We start from the raw sequence: 18,005 nt of genomic DNA, 5'->3' as shown, positions 1-18,005 counted from the left end.
ACACACAAATGTTCTTTGAAGGTAGAAGTGTATGGCATGAGAACAAACACGCTTTCAGTACTTAAGGGGACCGGGGGCCAGCTCCTACTGAACCGGGGACCAGCTCAAGATCAATGTCAGTGGCTTGGTGAAGGACACTGACGGGAGAATTAACCTGACAATGGGTGGAAACCCGTGTGGAGGGCAAGCAGAGAATGTGCAAACTCCACACAGAAAGGCCCTGCCCCAGCCGGGTATCAAACCCAAGACCTTCTTGATATGAGACAACAGTGCTAACCACTAGAACTCCCCAGTTCAGAACAGGCTAGACTGCAACAGGCAATACACATCTCAGCAGCCCTAAAAAAGCTCAGAAAGTTGAAACCATCCCATAAAACAAGTGCAGCATCTCTGCATCCACACACTCCACACATGAACCGCGTCCTACCTGCGTGACTTTCTCCGTGACGTGATGCGTCCGGTCGATGAGTTTGCACGGAGCTATGATGTCCATCTCCCCAGAGGGCAGGGCGATGAGCGGGTCCGGTTTGAAATCCACAAAGTTGAGCGTGATCTGAGGGATTTTGGAGATGGTGCGGTACCGCATGAGGTCTGAGTCTGATGTGGAGTTCAGTATGTTGGATTTACTGTTTACTGCACCTACAAACACACACAAGGCAGATCATGAGGTTAAAAAAAGACCACAGAGGACAATAAGAAGGGTTGTTCTCCATCTTCCTTCTATGTCTCACCGGTGCTGCTGCTGCCCGGTCGGACACTCGCCCTCCGGTTCTTTCGGTCCCAGTCGGGCCTCATGGCCTCGATCTCGTCTACGGAGGAGGCGCGCCGCATGCTGTGGAAGCTCTCTCGCGAGCGGCCGTGTGACAAGGTGCAATTGGAGACCGAGCCGTCCGGGTTAAGGCTGAGGCGGTGGTGGGGCACTATGCAGGGCGACGACTGGGTGTGACTGGATCCTACCAGGTGAGATCCGTGTGGAGGGCAAGGAGGTGGAGGGGGAGCAGGAGGCTCAGAGCTCAGTAAAGTGCGCTGGTCTTCCTGGTCTTCTGGCCAACCTTGTAGAGCTGACCTAAAAAACGAAAAAACAGAAATGGTTTTAATGTCTATTAACAGGATATTACAGATTTGGGAGAGCCTGTCTTTGAACTGGATGATTCAGCAATGAGGGTTAGGATTAGGGTTCGGGTTGGGGTTAGGGGGTTAGGGGATTAGGGTTAGGGTTGGTCAAACTTTTAAATGAAGATAAGTGTGTGAGAGTCTCTGTGTCCTTAACATGTTCTTGTTGAAAGTATCTCATCTCTAATCTCCTACCTGCTTCTACTGATCGGCTCTTTGTGGTCTGGTGGAATGTGGGGCAAGGGCAGGAACTCTCCCAAGCTTAGGGACTCCCGACTTTGGTGGTCCTGGTGCAGAGGCAGGGGTGTAGCAGTGGGGATCTGACCGACCTCTGCGTCGTCCAGAGACACTTTACTGTTAGACAGGGAGCGCAGCAGGGGAAGACGCAGCTTGAAGCCTCGTGGACGACCTGGGGAGTGAGATAGAGGAGGGTTAGACTCATTATCTGTAAAAAAAAAAAAAAAAAAAAAAGGTGGATTTCGACTACTGAAGCGTGGCGGGAAGGCGAGATGGAGAGCGAAAGCCAAGTGTGAGAGAGATAAACAAGCAGAGATAGAATATGGGAGGATATTCTAGGTAGTCGAGGTCATGAGAGAGAAGGAGATTTGAGCTGGATCACGCTGAGCCTAATAGATTCAAAAGTCCTCGTCAAAAGCAATCTAAAGGAATCTGGGACAGTTACATTGATTAGATTTCGGTTTTAGCCACAAAGTTAAAAAATCTGGTTGACAGACAGACTGTCTTTGTCTGCAGTGTCAGGGTTATCCCATTGGGAAAATGAAAGGCAGAATTCATGAAAGGCATTTTGTCAAACCTGTTCCAACAAAAAACACTCAGGACAACTCAGACATAATATCACTTATCAGGACCACCTGGCCTTTCTGTAAAATGAAATGAACTAAATGGTCCTGGTGAATGACAGTGACGGTCACCCCTCACTGACTGAACATGTCAAGTCCAATTCAGATATTGAAAAACTAATGTGAGTGAAAGGAGTGGTGTGTTGAACTTGAATTTTTAAGCATTGAACGAGCCAAAATATGAAAAAAAAATCTGCTGTTTGTCAATAGGGCAATTCCTCTTTATCTTTTAATTCTCTGTAGCAGTCTGGGCGCATGATGTGCTCATAGATTAATGCTTTCAAATTAATAACCATTGCCATTTGTAGTTGCCCTTTTGTTCAAATGATTTTGTGAGCTACAATACATAAGCTAGATTAATTAATTGAAACTAATGAAAAACATGTTAGCATATGCCGGGTCTCAAATCACGTACTTTTGTCAGTACACTGTGTACACTCTCTACTTACTTGAGAAGTGTACACATTTTGACAAGTTAGTGTTGTCTCCAATTAAACACAGCTGTAGCACACTCAGCAGGAATGACAATTGGATAGCAAGCTAGCATTAATAAGCTGGTGTTAGCAAGGTAGCATTAATAAGCTAGCGTTAACAAGTTAGTATTAGCATTTGTGATACCAAATCATTACAGACTGCTAAATTAACCCAATAAACCTACTGATTTCTTATATGTGACAACAGGATAGTGGTGCTTAGTGCAAAAAACATATGTATAATGCATTTTTATATGCAGCGATATTCACCGTCGCTATTTCCTGTTTGGAAAGTGGTCCCTCCCTTTCCACTACTACCATTGAGGGCGAGTTCCACACTCAACTTTTTGACCATTTTGAGTGCACCATCCAGGTACTCATAGTGCACTGCATTTTTCCATACTTCTCAGTGTGAACACACTCATGCATTCAAAACATCAAGTGTAATCTATGGGAGCGGGAAAGGTGAACAAGACTAAAACAAAACTAGAACTTCAAATAAAAAGTGTGAGCCAAATGAGGACAGAGCAGAAAATAACAACTAAAGAAATAAGAAGGCAAAACGCCAATTGAGCAACTATGAACTTAATCAGCTACCTGTAACAAGCCAGGTGGGCAGGCGGTGGTTGAGCTCCTGGTTGTGGTCTTTGAGTGTGTCGTCTGACATGACCTCGAAGTTGAGGATGAACATGATCACCAAGCCATCCTCGTTCTTAACCGGCACCACGTCCACCATACACAGGAAGCACTGACCTGAGGGGGGGAGAGGGACACATAAAGATCAGTTAGAGCCAGTACCAAGGGTATATATTATATCTTTAAATCAGTGGTCTCCAACATTTCTCCTGGAGAGCTACTGTCTGGCATGTTTTAGTTATCTCCTCACTCTAAGAAACCTGATTCTAATAATGAACTCGTTATCAATCCCCTTGATGAGCTCCAGCTGCTTGATAATGAGCTAATATTTAGAATCAGGTATATTCAGAGTGAGGAGATACCTAAATCAAGGCCATTACAAATGCATATATGCATGGAGAAGGGATCCAGATCATTATTAATCTCACTGGTTCTTTAATGATGATGTACAGATGTCAACATTATAAATCAGCATTATTAACAGTCACACATGAACGTCACACTACCAACGCACGCTTTCAGCTGTATTACACAGAGCCACACTGCACACACACTGTTTTTCATTCTCTCTCCTTATTAAATGTTCATCTGCACTTAATCAGCTCACACACACTCTTCCATACGAGGCCGGGCACATCCACTAATCTGCCACACAAGTGCTAAAACAGCTAAGTAAGCGTGAAATTAGACTACATGTGACAGTAAGTGGCTGGGAGTTTTTTCTGCCAGGTCTGTGGAGGCCTGATTACACTGTACATAACAGAGAGACTGGAAGACAGAAGAAGATGCTATTCTGGTTCTGACGCTTCAAAACATCAAATATACACATGCACACACACTGACACGGTAGAAAGAGCTGTCATCATCATTTAAAACACTGACCAGGATGAGACACTTATACAGGAGACTGAGAGTGGAAGAGGGTTTGCTACATTTTTAACATTCCACATAGATTATATAGAAAGTTCCCAGGAACATATATGATTTTTGAGTTTATGACATGAGTTTATGTTGCATTCATTTTCAATACTCAGACTTTGCTAAGGAAAGACAGGCCACCACCATAAAGTAGTTACGATAATTGAATAAAAAGTCAAATGCATTAGGAGTACATTTAAGCAATTCAGATATGTATAAAATAACATTTGCTATTAATCAGAATCAATTTTCCCACATTACACAGTATTTAAATTAGAATGAAATCTGTCTTGTCCTTTACAATGCCTTGTCCCACTTTGGCGGGTAACATGAAAAACAAAGCTACAACAAAATGCATCCAGTAGGCAATGTCACAACAGCTTTATGATATAATTTAAGAAAGCTATTTAGCTTCTCACTGTAATCCTTGTTTCCCCTCTTAGTCACGGTCTGTAGAGTTTTTTTTTTGATGTTATATAGTTCCTGTTAGATTTCTCAGCGTACCTGGCTCTGGTCCGTCCTGGCTCTTACCTGGACAGTGATGGTCAGTGACCGCCTCTATAAGTGACCCCAGAGGTTTTGGCAGTATGGAGCATTTACAGCCAACGCGGTTATGTCGTACAACCCCCGATGTACAATGTGTGTGTCTACTGCAGGCCTTATTCACCACCCACTCGCCTGTCATTCATTTCACATCATCGCCGGAGAGTGGGCCCAAATCCGATTGGACAACAGCATAATCCCGACACAGGAGGGGGAAAAAATATGAAACACAGGGAAAACTAAAGGATTACACCATCTGGCCATATCCAGCATTTAGTGTGAGTGTGTGTGTGTGTGTGTGCGTGCCTACTTACTGTATGTGCACATGTGTAGGTAGATGCCCAGTCTCATGTTCATTCATAAGAGCTATTGGGTCATGTCCATTCATGCCTGTGTTCATAAACAGCTGTGACACTGCATTTGTGGATTGTTTTTAATCGTTGAAAGGTGTCACTGCATCACATTTAAACCTGCTCTTCAAAGCTCTGCAGCCACCTGTCCGGACAGGAACTACGTGCACAAATGCATCACGATACATGACTTTGAAAAGCTCTCATGTGAAGCTTTTGTCATTCACAGCAGAACAGCAGCAATTAAAAATGACTGGAAAGACTACGGCAAATATCACCTCAAATGTTCTGATTTAGATTCAGATAGTAGATTGAAATTCATATATTCCTCATCATCAGCGTAAGCAGAAATATAAAAGTGGGTTTGTAATGACAAAAAACTCCACAATAGAATTTAGTGAAAAACTCATAACAATAATCATTTTATATCACTTTGTCAAACTGATAAGATCAATGGATTCCCTCACTGATTCTAATTACAGAGACAGATTTCTAACCACATCCCTCCCTCTGGGGCGGGGGTTTAGATCACATGCATCATATTCTGGGAACTGGTGTCCATGTATTTATGTATTTAGGAAACTGGCTCTGGGATGATTTGGTATTAGTACATTCTGTCAGTCCCAAAGTCTGAACCAGCAACCATTTATTTACTTTACAGTGTAAAACTAGAGCTGTGAGTATCTGTTTCTGTTAAGACACAATGATGGGAAGTGTGTGAGTGTGTGTGTGGATAACAGATGTGACCCATACGAACACACACACACACACACACACACACACACATACACACACACACACACACACATACACACACTACAATGTAGGATTAAATGTCAACAAAAGAGGATTTAACTTCAGATCATTGTTTTTAGGTTTGATACATAATGAGACACAATCACTATTTTCACTTCTTATAAAAACTGGAACATACAGTATTTTGTGTTTAGTGTGTTTGTGTTTGTGTTTGTGTGTGTGTGTGTGTGTGTGTGTGTGTGTGTGTGTGTGTGTGTGTGTGTGTGTGTGTGTGTGTGAAAGAGAGAGAGAGTAGATACAGTACATGTGTGTTTACAATAATCATACAAGCATCAGTGCGTGCTGCAGGAATCAGTGTGTGTGTGTACACTGTGTTCTACTTTACTGGTGAACACATGCACACATCTGAGTACACATGGGTTTATCTAAATGTGTGTGAATGTGTGTGCATGTGTATCCTGACTTTGGCCAAGTGATGAAAAATCAAGGCTTATGACTACATATTTTAGACCCATCGGGCCTATTTGTCATTCTCTGTCTACTGTAAAAGACTTTCCTACGAGAGCGTCTGAAACTAGCGGAGCTTTGAGGTTAACAGGCCAAACGTTATTTCAACTAAATGCTCCGCCTGGATGTATTCCAATGCAGCGTGTACCATCTGATAAGCTGATTCAGTATTGCTGATTTACAAAGCTCCGGGAGATTATCACAATGCACTAAAACAAGTCCAAAAAAAGCCCAGGGTGCAAACTGCTCATCACGGATACAACATAGCATGTTAACAGACACAACTGCCAAACTTCAGATTTGAAGGGCTACACACATTTTGAGGGTTTGATCATTATGATACAATAAGGGCCGGCATCAAAATCCTTAGCTCTGTTTGATGTCGATGCTAATGTGTGAAGTTCGTCTGATTTTCCCGAGCTGGAAATTCCAGTTTAAATTTAAAGTCCGACTTCCGAGTACAACTGAAACGCACTGTTACTTACTGATGTAGATTTTCTTGTTTAGGTCAGTTATCTATCCTCTATTGACTAGCTTACCACTGTCACTGTTTGCTAACATAGCTTGTTAACCTAATTATCTTACCTAAGCTAGACACAAAACATTTGTAGCAAAACATCATACAATATTCTTGCCAGTCTAAGAGTCGAAAAGCGTCTGTCTTTTGATGAAATTGTTCTATACTAGTGTTTCTGGAGCTTTGATCAATGTCCTACACACAATATAGAAAAGGATTTGTCACTTCTAAAATGTTTTACTCTCTACTCCTCCAAGAAGGATCACAGTGCTTCAAAACCTACTGGTATCACCAAGATGGATTTAGTATTATCTTCAGCCTCCTTAAAAAAAGATTAAGATCAATTTTCAATCTCAACAGCTATAGTCTGATAACCTGTGTTCAAATAATCCTAAAGGCACATTTTGGATTAAACTAATGACTGGATTATGTAACAACTGCCACTTTTCAAGGTATAGGCCAGGTCTGGGTCAGGTTCTTGTTGAATTTGAAACCAAATCTGTGTATTTACTGCAGCTGATGGACTATGAATTTAACTTGGTGTGACGTCGGTGGGATGAAAGGATGGAATAGCTGAAAAACTAAAAGGAGATATGAAAAAAGACAGTGAGAGAAGATAAATAGGAAGCAAAAGCCAGATGGAAAGACAAGTGGAAAAAAAGCAGAAATGAAAGGAAGGCGCCAGTGAAAGGAAGTAAATGATATGTATTTAAATAAGGTTCTGGTGGGTTTAGAGACAAGACGGAAGGATTAGTTGTTCAGGAGCATCTTTATTCCAGTTTAGCGAGGGATGAGAGAGGATTGAAGAATAGTAAACAGAGACTTGGCTGCCTGCCAGGTAACCTGATGACCTCGAAACTTAAAACTCTTAAATGAAAGAATTCCCAAAGAGTTCTCTAGGATTTACAGATGATCTCCTTTTTGTAATCTTTTCAAAGTGGAGGGAGCAACACCTGCCTTTCCACTCTGGCCACACAGCATCCTACAACTGTGCCGGATTACAAATTACACTCTTAATCTCTGCTATGGAACAAGTGGATTAAAGCAAAACAGATTAGAGTTTGATCAGCTGGACTCTTCACTTCTGTTCTCAAAAGCTACACCACAGACTCTTCTATAGCTGTTGTGCCCCTCTTTAAAAATGGAACTAAACACAGGGGAGCTACGGTAGATACAGAGATGCCAACTTCTATGATTGGCTGCTTGTGTTTTCTTCTACAACTTTCTGATCCCTGTGGAGATTATTAAAAGGAAGGTAAAGGAAAGACTCCACCGCTCATCACAACTGCCGCTCTGCATGGAGGCGAATGAATGAACATAAACACAGCAGCTGCACAGCAATCTCCTCTCCTTTAATGAGACGAGGAAAATTGAAGTTACCAGGATGTAACTGCAGTAATAGAAGTGTGTGTGTGTCGCCATCACTCTTTATCACAAAGTGAATGAAAGAATGTAAAGGCACTAGCTGTGAGGAATATCAAAGCAGGACTCGATATATATCTGTCTGGTGCTGCAGAGTTCCTGCTGTCACTAACGTGTGCATTTCAATAAGCAAGAAATGGTCAATAAATCAAAGGTTACATTATAGGAATCCACAGCATGATTCCAGTTAACTCTATGGTATAAATCCAGCTTTAATGCTGTATATTTACACTGTAAAGGAGTATAAGGATGAATATTACAGAATGCATGGGTACATTTTTGACTTATTTTTTACAATAAAGATGTAGAGCAGAAAGAGAGAGTAAGGCATTGTGCATATGTGTTCATGGAAGGATGAGATGATTTAATGCAATTGTAGAAGAAATGCAAATTTGAGAATAACTTGACAATCTGACTGTAGTTAGTGACTGGCAGAGGAATCATGGTCCATCATTACATTTTGACTTGCTATGCACTATTTACACTATATGGTTTTACATCAAAGCACTGATTCTACATCAGCACCAAAATGTAATATTAATACCATTTGTAGCATGGAGATTTCTACATATAGTTTATACATCTACTCCTCCTAGTGGACAGTAGTTGTCTCTACATACAGTACCTACACACACTGTGGGTCACCTGCCACAGCATGTACTGTCAGTGGAGAAACAAAAATGTATATATGAGAGAATTGTTCATAGTAATAATAATAACTTTAATTGTAAAGCACCTTTCATGCAAGTGTTTTACAACTAAATAAATTACATATGTTTCATAGAGAAGGATATAATAACAACAAAAAAGTAAAAAAAACAACAACAATGTAAAATAAATATGAAATCTGGACTAATGTTGTCTCTCCTCTTGGTTCTGGGTAATAGCCAAAGCTACAGAGTTTTGAATGAGCGGAAGCCTCTCATTGGAGGCCAGTAAAAAGTGCATTACAGTAATCAAAGCTGCTTGAGATGAAGGCATGAATCATCTTTTTGATCTATAAATGGTCATGGTTTAAGATATGTTTCTAAGGTTTTCTTCCCCTTGTTAATGTGAGACCTGAAACTTAGATCTAAATGTAATGTAACACTAAGACTTGTAACCTCACATTGAATCCAGTAGGTGAATTTCCTTAGATTATTGTACTCTGTCTTTTTATGTTCACTGTACTGACTAAACGTCTTGATCAAGTTATTTACATTCTATTTTAGGCGGATGCTCCCTTTATGTAAATGCATCACTTGCACTATTACACTTATCTCTTCCACAGCAGTTTACTTCTAACAACAACAAACAGAAGTGTACATCAGCAAACTAGACACACAAATTGACTTTTGACTCACAATAAAACTCAAAGTGATGATCACAAAGTTCCTTATCTCCAGAAAAAAAAGAAAAGAAGCGTGACATATTTACAGCTCTTATTCATTTTCAAATTGTTTTCAAAGAGTATCAGTTACATAACTCACAGCTGTTCTAACTTGCAAAGGAGAGTGCTGCTATAGAATATCTGTGTTTCCATCAGGACAGGGATTTCATATCTGAAAACCATTAGCTCGGGGTCACTGTCCATCAGACAAAGAGAGAGAGGGAGAGAGAGAGAGAGAGAGAGAACATGTGTCTGTGAGAGCTGCAGCGATGTAAGAGGATAAGGATGTGAGCTGTGTTTCTTCTCAGCTGCTCTGTTCTGTATCACAAACACAGACCCCCTCCTCCCCTCCAACCACACACACACACACACACACACACATACACACACAGCGACAGAGTGACAGAAGAGAATGGAAGAGGCGGAGAGGCTCATTCACAGGCACACTTTCCTCTGCTGCTCCATCACTCTTTGGCAGAAAAAGAAAGAAAGAAAAAAAAAACTAAAAGAAGAAAAAGTGCAGATCCTCATTTACACAGATCCTCAGAGACGGCTCGGAATATTCTACAGGCTGACTGGCTGCGGGCCAACTGGCGAAGCCTGCTGTGTTCTTGGCCATATTCGGAAAGACAAAGAAAGCCAAGCACTCCGGCTAAGTTGATCATCTCACTTGTGTAATTACATAAAAGTGTCATTCATCAAAAGGAAAGTGAAGATGGTTGAAGATGGTTGAGCATCACAACAACTCCAACACTTCATCCCTAATGTGGCACCTCCTGTATGAGGTAAAGGTTTAACATAGTGGATATGTAATAGAGGAGGGAGAATTTGGCAAGCTCATAGCCTGCCAAAGTGCTCTTGAGTAGGACACTAAGAAACCTATTTCCATGAGTCAGAGAAAGTGGCTGGATCATTGGTTTTGATGTGTGAGAAATGGTTAAGATTCTGATTGGCTGCCAAAATATCACATCAAAGCCTTTGAATCCCCGCCTGCTCGACAGCTGCTGCTCCGTAGCGAACAGTGACTCTTGACCTCCCAAGAAATGAGCGAGCGAAAAGGGAATTTCCCCTCAGAGACGGAAGAGTAATGAGTTCGGTTTCATTAGTCACATCAACAAGCCATGACCGGCTCCGCTTCTCGCCGTCACTTTCACAGGGGAAAATCTCTGCCTGCCTGCCTGAGAAATATCTCATTACTACGAGAACTTTCTGTGATCTGTTTGAGAGCAGAAAGAGACGATCAGGTAATGACTCTCACCTTAATTACCTGGGTAATGACCTCCATAGAGTACAGGTGAAGAACTCAATCGATGTTCATCATTTGCTCACAAATTATTGATTCTAGTTGCTATAATAATTATAGCACTCACTCCAGTGCATGTATAATACAGCATAAGGTAATAGTAGTGGTATTAGAGGCTTCCTTAGAGGTTTTAATGAGCTTATTTTTTAAAGAAAGTCAAAGCTTTAGCAAGATTTGTGCTATAGATGAATTTCAGTAATAGACCAACGGGTTTCGGCTTGTGGCTTTCATCAGTCGTCATAAAACACATTAGAGGTAGCAATGTTTAAAAAGGTTAAAAAATATATACTAAAATAACCAATTATGTTCCTCCAGATATGTATCATTCAATGGGTTATCTGGCAAGGTAGGTTGGGTATATGGTTATGTGACTTCAGGCCAATCATTGCCTCAGACAGGCAGGGAGGCAATGTGAGTATCCAATAAGTGACATGGGTAACACAATATTTGGCTCACGACCCTAAACTTTGTCTAATTATATGTTATATTTTAATGTAATGAGTATATTTTTACTAGAGTTGTCAGTTCATGCATGCTGAAATCTTCCTGAAACTGTCTGTTTCATGGGACAGCATTTAAAAACTGGTCCTATTAAACCACTAGGTGGCAGGGCACAACTACTTTTTCCCACTTAGTCTTTTTGGGTTAAATGTATAGTTGCAAATAGAAGTAGCAACACACACACACACACACACACACACACACACACACACACACACACACACACACACACACACACACACACACACACACACACAAAGGCCTCGGGTCAGTTTTATTTATATAGCGCCACATCACAACAGATGTTATCTCAGGTCACTTTTCATATAGAACAGGTGTAAACTGTGCTCTTTAATTTAAGGAGAACACAACATCCCCCCCATGAGTATTACAAGGAATTAAGCTGGTTATGTTACACCACAGCGCTAAAGCCTCATACAGGTGTGTTGTACTGAGAAGCCTGAGCGAGGAGCTGGATGACAGAATGGAAAAAGAAATTGCTGTGTGTGTGTGTTTCTGTTTGTGTATGTGCATGTGTGTGTGTGTGTGTGTGTGTGTGTGTGTGTGTGTGCATGCGTATGGCATTTGTGTGTGTGCGTGTGAATGTCATACAGGCTGTTAATATTGGAGTTGCAACCTAGCGCCCTGCTGATCTTGGCCACCAGCTGTCCTCTGATAAGTGATGTAACATTACTCCATCTTTCAATGATAACACACACACACACACACACACACACACACACACACACACACACACACACACACACATTGATGCCATGTTGCTGACCCCCTGCACCTTTTTCTTGATTGTTTTGGGATGAGAAGCAGTGGAAAGACAAACTATTCCAGACAACAATTTATCAGCTTCTCTTTCTGTAATAGAGACAAATAGCCACCTGGTGAACTGAGTGTTTATGTGGCAAAGTGGAGGCAGGATTGTAATAGACTGTCCTGGTGTTTGTCCCTGTATGTGCATGCACTTCATGTACTGTATGTTGTCACCATGTACATGATATGTATAAGATATATACACACGTGATTGCTCGTGTGTATTTCTGCTCCATATAATACATTAGATGACCTGTGGTGCCCTCTGCTGGTGGGAAATGTGAAATAAAGGTGATGCAGTAGAGCTTTGTACGTGATTGATGCGACGTAGCTGATGGGAGTGGGTGTGTGTGTGTGGTGGGGGGGGATGGGGAGTGGGGGGGTGATGACAAAGCTTCAGACTGATAGTGGGAGCTATTAAACCAACTGTCCATCGTAGAGGATGGGACATGCAGGTGGTGAGTGGAGCCCAGGACTTGACTTCTTCTGTAGTGTTTATCCAGACCTTTAGGTTAGTGACTGAGCTGACAAAAACACTTCTTGAATGTTGGGATTGTTACTGTAGGATTTTGTGCACTCAAATAGTTATATGGTTATATTAATATTTATTAATATATTCTATTACTCATTCAGAGTCATTACTCATACAGAACACGACTGAAAAAAGGGGGGAAATAATCCTTCTTGCTGGCCTAACTGGTTTATTACTAATACAACAGCTGCAGGTATTAAACACTACAACAACAACATTTTACAAACAAGACACAAGAGGGAAAACTTTCAACTTTCCTGCCTTAAAAAATTCAAGATAGTTGAGAGGATCAAAATGAATGAATGAGCAGGGATGGGAGGCAAGTTTTAAATATTTCAGCTGCTATCTGATAAGTTGAGGCTGTGATAAAAAAGAAATAAACTGTCTTTGGTGAATGGTAACTGCAATACTATACTACCTATTTGTCCCTGGGATGAAAACTAAGTGTTACATACAAAAAAAATGCCAGGATCAGTCTCTTCTCTTCTCTCTCTTCCTTCCAAAGCCCCTCCTTACCACTCACTATTAGTGTAAAGTCAATGACAGATGCTGTTTTTCCAATCTCATTCTCTTCCTTGGCAGTCATTAAGTCTGGCGTTCCACACCCTTGTTTATTGACAGGTTGGAGAAAGGAGAGAATTAAGCGATGTAGGGAAAGGGGGGGGGGGATCAGGTGACTGAGCACAGATTGAGGTCTCACCTCGGGACTCACGCTTGATCGACGGACCTCGATCGGTTAGAGATGGTCTGAAAGGAGATGATTGAAGAACTGAAGAGAAGAAGCCCCCACACAAAATCTGCAGATGCAATTAACTGTTGTTTCAACTGCTCCAAATAGACTGTGCATACTGTGGGTTGTTGAGGCAGTTTTTATGTCAGTCCTGGACTATGGTTATTTAAAGACACAAATCGTCTTCAACCCTCAAACCTCTTGATTCTATGTATCATTCTGCCGTAACAGTTTCTACCGGAGAACTTAATGCCACACATCATTGTATTCTGTACACTAATGTTGGATAGTCCTCTCTCCAAGAGAGACATGATACTCACTGGTATTTCTTCATCTATAAAGCACTGGTAGGAAAATGACTCCACTATCTTTCAGAACTGCTCTATCACACAGGTGGACGACCTAACCTGCTCTACTGACTGGTTTTGACTTCATGTTCTACAAGTTCAGTCTAAACTTAGAAAAACTGCTAAATACAGACTCTCATTAAAATAAACACATTGTACCTTTTTTGACATTTTAAAATGTGATCTGAAGCATCCCAACATCTACGTGTAATTGTTTTGTATAACTGTATTTAATTTGATCTATTATTTTCTTCTGTTTCTTTCTGATTTTGTTGCTGTATCTACTACTACTACATGTTGTAAACCAGGTACTGTGTGTGTAACGCTTTAAAAACGGAGCTTTTTTTAGGGATATGTTGTACTACACAACATGCACTATGGTGTAAGCACAGGGACCCAGTGTCCGAGAGTGAATGAGTCTGAAATTCAGCCAAACGTGATCAAGTCCTCAAACGTAATCGTCTCATTTAGTTGGTAAATTACATCCAAGCCGACTAGAATTACACTCAGAAATGCATCCAAGAATCCATCGTCTTTTCAATTTAGACCCAGAGAGCACGGGTTCAAGTAGGGGGTGTAGCTCGCAGTAATGAAGGAGTAATATATCCAGTGATGACTTGATAAAAACACACATTAAATAAAATTACATAAAAGAGTCTTACTGTGACCGCATGAGATGGAATAAAATTGCCTTCAGGCTCTTTTACTGTATGTGACAGTTTGATAAGCTACCTGTGAAGGATCAATGGCCAAGCTGTCTAAATGTCTCTACCAATGACACTGTGTGAGACTGCCGTGTCAAACACATACAGCGTAGACAGCTGGATGTCTCGTACACCCCGTGCTGCTTACGTCAAACACACACACACACACCCACACACACACACACAAACACCTCTATTAACTAATTACATGTCAGGAGCAGCAGGCACGCAAACCGCACAAATGGAGTCCAGCGTGCCTGTTAAATGAAAAAGCACATACACGGATACCTACAGATTACATGTCAAGATGGTCTCAAGGCACAGGCACAGCATTATATGAAAGCAAGGAAAGGTCATGAGACATCGATACGTTCAAGTCATCGTCTGACCCGCTGTTCAATTATGTTAAGCTGACAAGACACAAAACGCAAAAGGGAGGATCTACACTTCTCTTCCAGTCCTCTTCTTCTTCTTTTTTTTGTTGCTACAGTTGGCTGATTTTAAAAAAGAGATGAAATTAAAATCATGTCTTGAAAGCACTTCATCATTTAAAAAAAAGAAAGAAAATCACATCACATCTGTGCTTGGCAGATCTCATTGTGTTTCTCATGTTTACATCATGGTACACAGGATCACACAGGCGTTCAACATGCATGCTGAACAGGATTTGTGGAGTGTGCACTCGACTGCCCATGAGATGCTCTGAACTGAACTGCCTTCTAATACCGTGGTCAGTATGGCAATTTGATTCATTTTAAAAGCAAAGAGGTCCCCGTTTTCAAGTAGAAACCCGCTGAAGCTTGAACCTTCTCGGACACGCAGAACACTTTGAAATAAATCATTTATAAAATGTCAAGAAATATTCCCTGCAAAGGATTTAATTCAACATGTAGTGGTGAGGTTAATTAAAGCTCCACACACCCCCATCAGCTTGGTAAATGTGAATTCAATCAGGAAGGGCTCATTAAAGGCAGATACTTGATATTACCGTTCTCTCTGAGAAACTCTTCCATTAAAGAGAATCTGAAAATGAAAAGGACTGCTGCAATTTTCTTTATCCTCTTTGACATGTTCTAGTGTGTTAGCAGCAGGGAGTGTGTGTCTGTGTATGTTCTGCATGTTATGTCATGTGTTTCCATACAACAAGCAACCTGAGCAGAGATGCAGCTTGGCATCTCTACAGCATATATTAATCAACACATTCCTCTGAAAGTATAGATTTTAGATGGAGGAAGCACCTGAGTGTGTCATGTTAGGAGACTCTGACTGTCAATACTAAACCACCTGACATCCACCTAAATCCCCTATGTGATGGATTCTGAAAGACTGCAATGCATTCCCACTTAACAGTCAACAGCAGTAACAGCAGAAAGCACCAAATTTAAACATCAATATAATTAGAATTAGACTGAGCAATCCTGATAATTACCACATTAATAAGGGGAATGGTATTTTAAGTGATCTGACTGCCTCTCCTGCATAAGTTAATGCCCTGCTATTGACACGCTTGACTATTTAATGACTCATCAAGAGGAAGGCAGTGCCAGAATAAACTGATGACTTATGACTGGCTGAGTTGGCATATGCTGAAAGTGCAAAGATGCACAATCATAGACAGACCCCAAACTCTTCAATCAAGTTGCTCCAACATAAACTGCAGCATTGTATAAATGTCTGGCTGTCAAAGTCATAATAATAGGAAATAATACACATTATATATACACATGTATGCAGAATGCAATGTGTACTCTATACCTTTCACAACATATTCTGACTGGAACTGATCATTGCTTTGCTTGTGGTAAAGTGTGAAGATGACACTAGATTTTAGGGGCCGATGCCAATGCCGACATTAGGGAGCAAAAAAATTCCGATATCAATACATTGGTTGGAAATCTTATATTTAACGAATGTATACATAAACACACTTTTTTTCAGCAATGATCCCTCAAATGTGGTTATTAAACACTTGTGATAAAGATCAGTGCTCTGAGACAGTAAACTTCACTAGGAATTTATTATTTATTATAATTATTATAAGTAGCTATGAACAAAGAAAAACATGTATATATTAAACTTGAATTGAGAAAAAATGATCATGTACAATAAAAATAAAAATGCTGTTCATACTTTAAAAAAATATTGGCACATATCGGACTACATACTTTACTTTCTTTACAGCCTGTTTAACCAATACAAAGTGCAACTTTTGAATGCCAGTGTTAATTAAATTTTACAGACAAAGCAAAATGTCAATATTATCTTTATAAATATTCAATTATTTTTGGCTTTCCAAGGTCTTACTGGTGCTGCCTCATCACTATTCACAGCCAATTTAAATGTTGTCAAAGTGGGAGCATCCCTTCTGTTTCCTTCACACACTGCATTGTGAAACAATAGTGTACACCAATTAATTAAAAATGTTGTCATCTTTTTCAACACATTTTATTCTCAAAGCCCACTTATAATTAGTATGTAGTATGGAATTGGGACACAGCTCTGGTGTCTTGAAACCTAATGATCAAACAGCATGTTATTTATATTCATGGTTCACATGAATTCCAATGTTTCTGATCACTCACTGACACAGCAACACTATCAGTTTACACAGCATCACTTATACACAAGAAATATTCACATCTGATAGAAAAAAAGACACAAAATTGACTGTGAATACTTGTGAGGATAAATGACACCATTGCCTGCCCTCTAATGCTGCCCTTCATATTTAATAATTCAGTTTAAAACTTAAGACCTCCATGGTTACCTTCTTTTACATACAGGACTATGTAGACAGAGGCAGGTGGAAGAGCGATGTGAAGTGAAGGAGAAAATGAAACAAAACGTCCATTTCCTGTCCAAGGCTGCAGTTATTTAACACCATGATGATTCCCATCCTCCTTCTCTGTCCCTGTCTGCCGGACATTCCTGCACTCTCACTGTTTACACACTTACAGGAATGCACATTCAACCCCCGGACAGATATGCAAAAAAAAAAAAAAAAAATTCCTCATGGCTGCACCTCAAGAGGTTTAAGAGATAAAGACAACTTTCTGAACTGACCGAAATATTTCACGACTCACAGTTTGGAGCTGTTACTTACATTGACAGATCAAAAGAGAAACAAGGTAAAAGAGTTCACCGAATCCGGAGCGGTACAAACCACACAGTAAAAAAGAAGATCACGCTGATATGCTGTATACACACGCAGCAGAGAGCGCTGTGTGCTCGGTGATATATGAAAAAAGTCTGGTTCAGGTTATTTGAATAGAGGAGACAAGCTTATTTGAATGGGAAATTCTGCGTTTCTACATCGATTTCATGGTCCTTCACAAAAGCGAGGGCTAACAATGGGCCAGTTGGCAGACCTGACCCCAAGGATTTCCATAAAAATCAAGCAAACCATTAAATACAAATGCACCTGCAGGCTTTGACTTCAGTGTCAATAGAACACAGTGAGCAATAATTATGCATGTATGCGTGCATGTGGAGTTGCTTTACTTTCACAGGTGATCTATTTCTCCATTTTCTTTGCTGTTATGTGCACTTCTCTAACCTACTGTGTTGCCCTCTCTGACTCTCTCCCACTCTCTCTC

At 40.6% G+C, this 18,005-nt stretch overlaps 1 protein-coding gene across 1 annotated transcript in view; it reads right to left on the bottom strand.

Annotated features, from left to right (window-relative positions):
• Window positions 1-18,005, bottom strand: part of kcnh2b (potassium voltage-gated channel, subfamily H (eag-related), member 2b) — a 257,929-nt gene that overhangs the window by 111,586 nt on the left and 128,338 nt on the right. Inside the window, exons 3-6 of the mRNA XM_053342201.1 lie at window positions 3,044-3,199; window positions 1,309-1,522; window positions 732-1,066; window positions 428-639 (exon numbers count right to left, since the gene is read on the bottom strand). Of these exons, the coding sequence (XP_053198176.1) occupies window positions 428-639; window positions 732-1,066; window positions 1,309-1,522; window positions 3,044-3,199 (917 nt within the window). The remainder of the gene's footprint in view (window positions 1-427; window positions 640-731; window positions 1,067-1,308; window positions 1,523-3,043; window positions 3,200-18,005) is intronic.

This window comes from Scomber japonicus, chromosome 21, assembly GCF_027409825.1.
Source record: "Scomber japonicus isolate fScoJap1 chromosome 21, fScoJap1.pri, whole genome shotgun sequence".
In the NCBI taxonomy this organism is placed as follows: domain Eukaryota; kingdom Metazoa; phylum Chordata; class Actinopteri; order Scombriformes; family Scombridae; genus Scomber; species Scomber japonicus.
The sequence above is the reverse complement of the archived record's forward strand: the minus strand, read 5'-3'. Positions and strand labels throughout refer to the sequence as shown.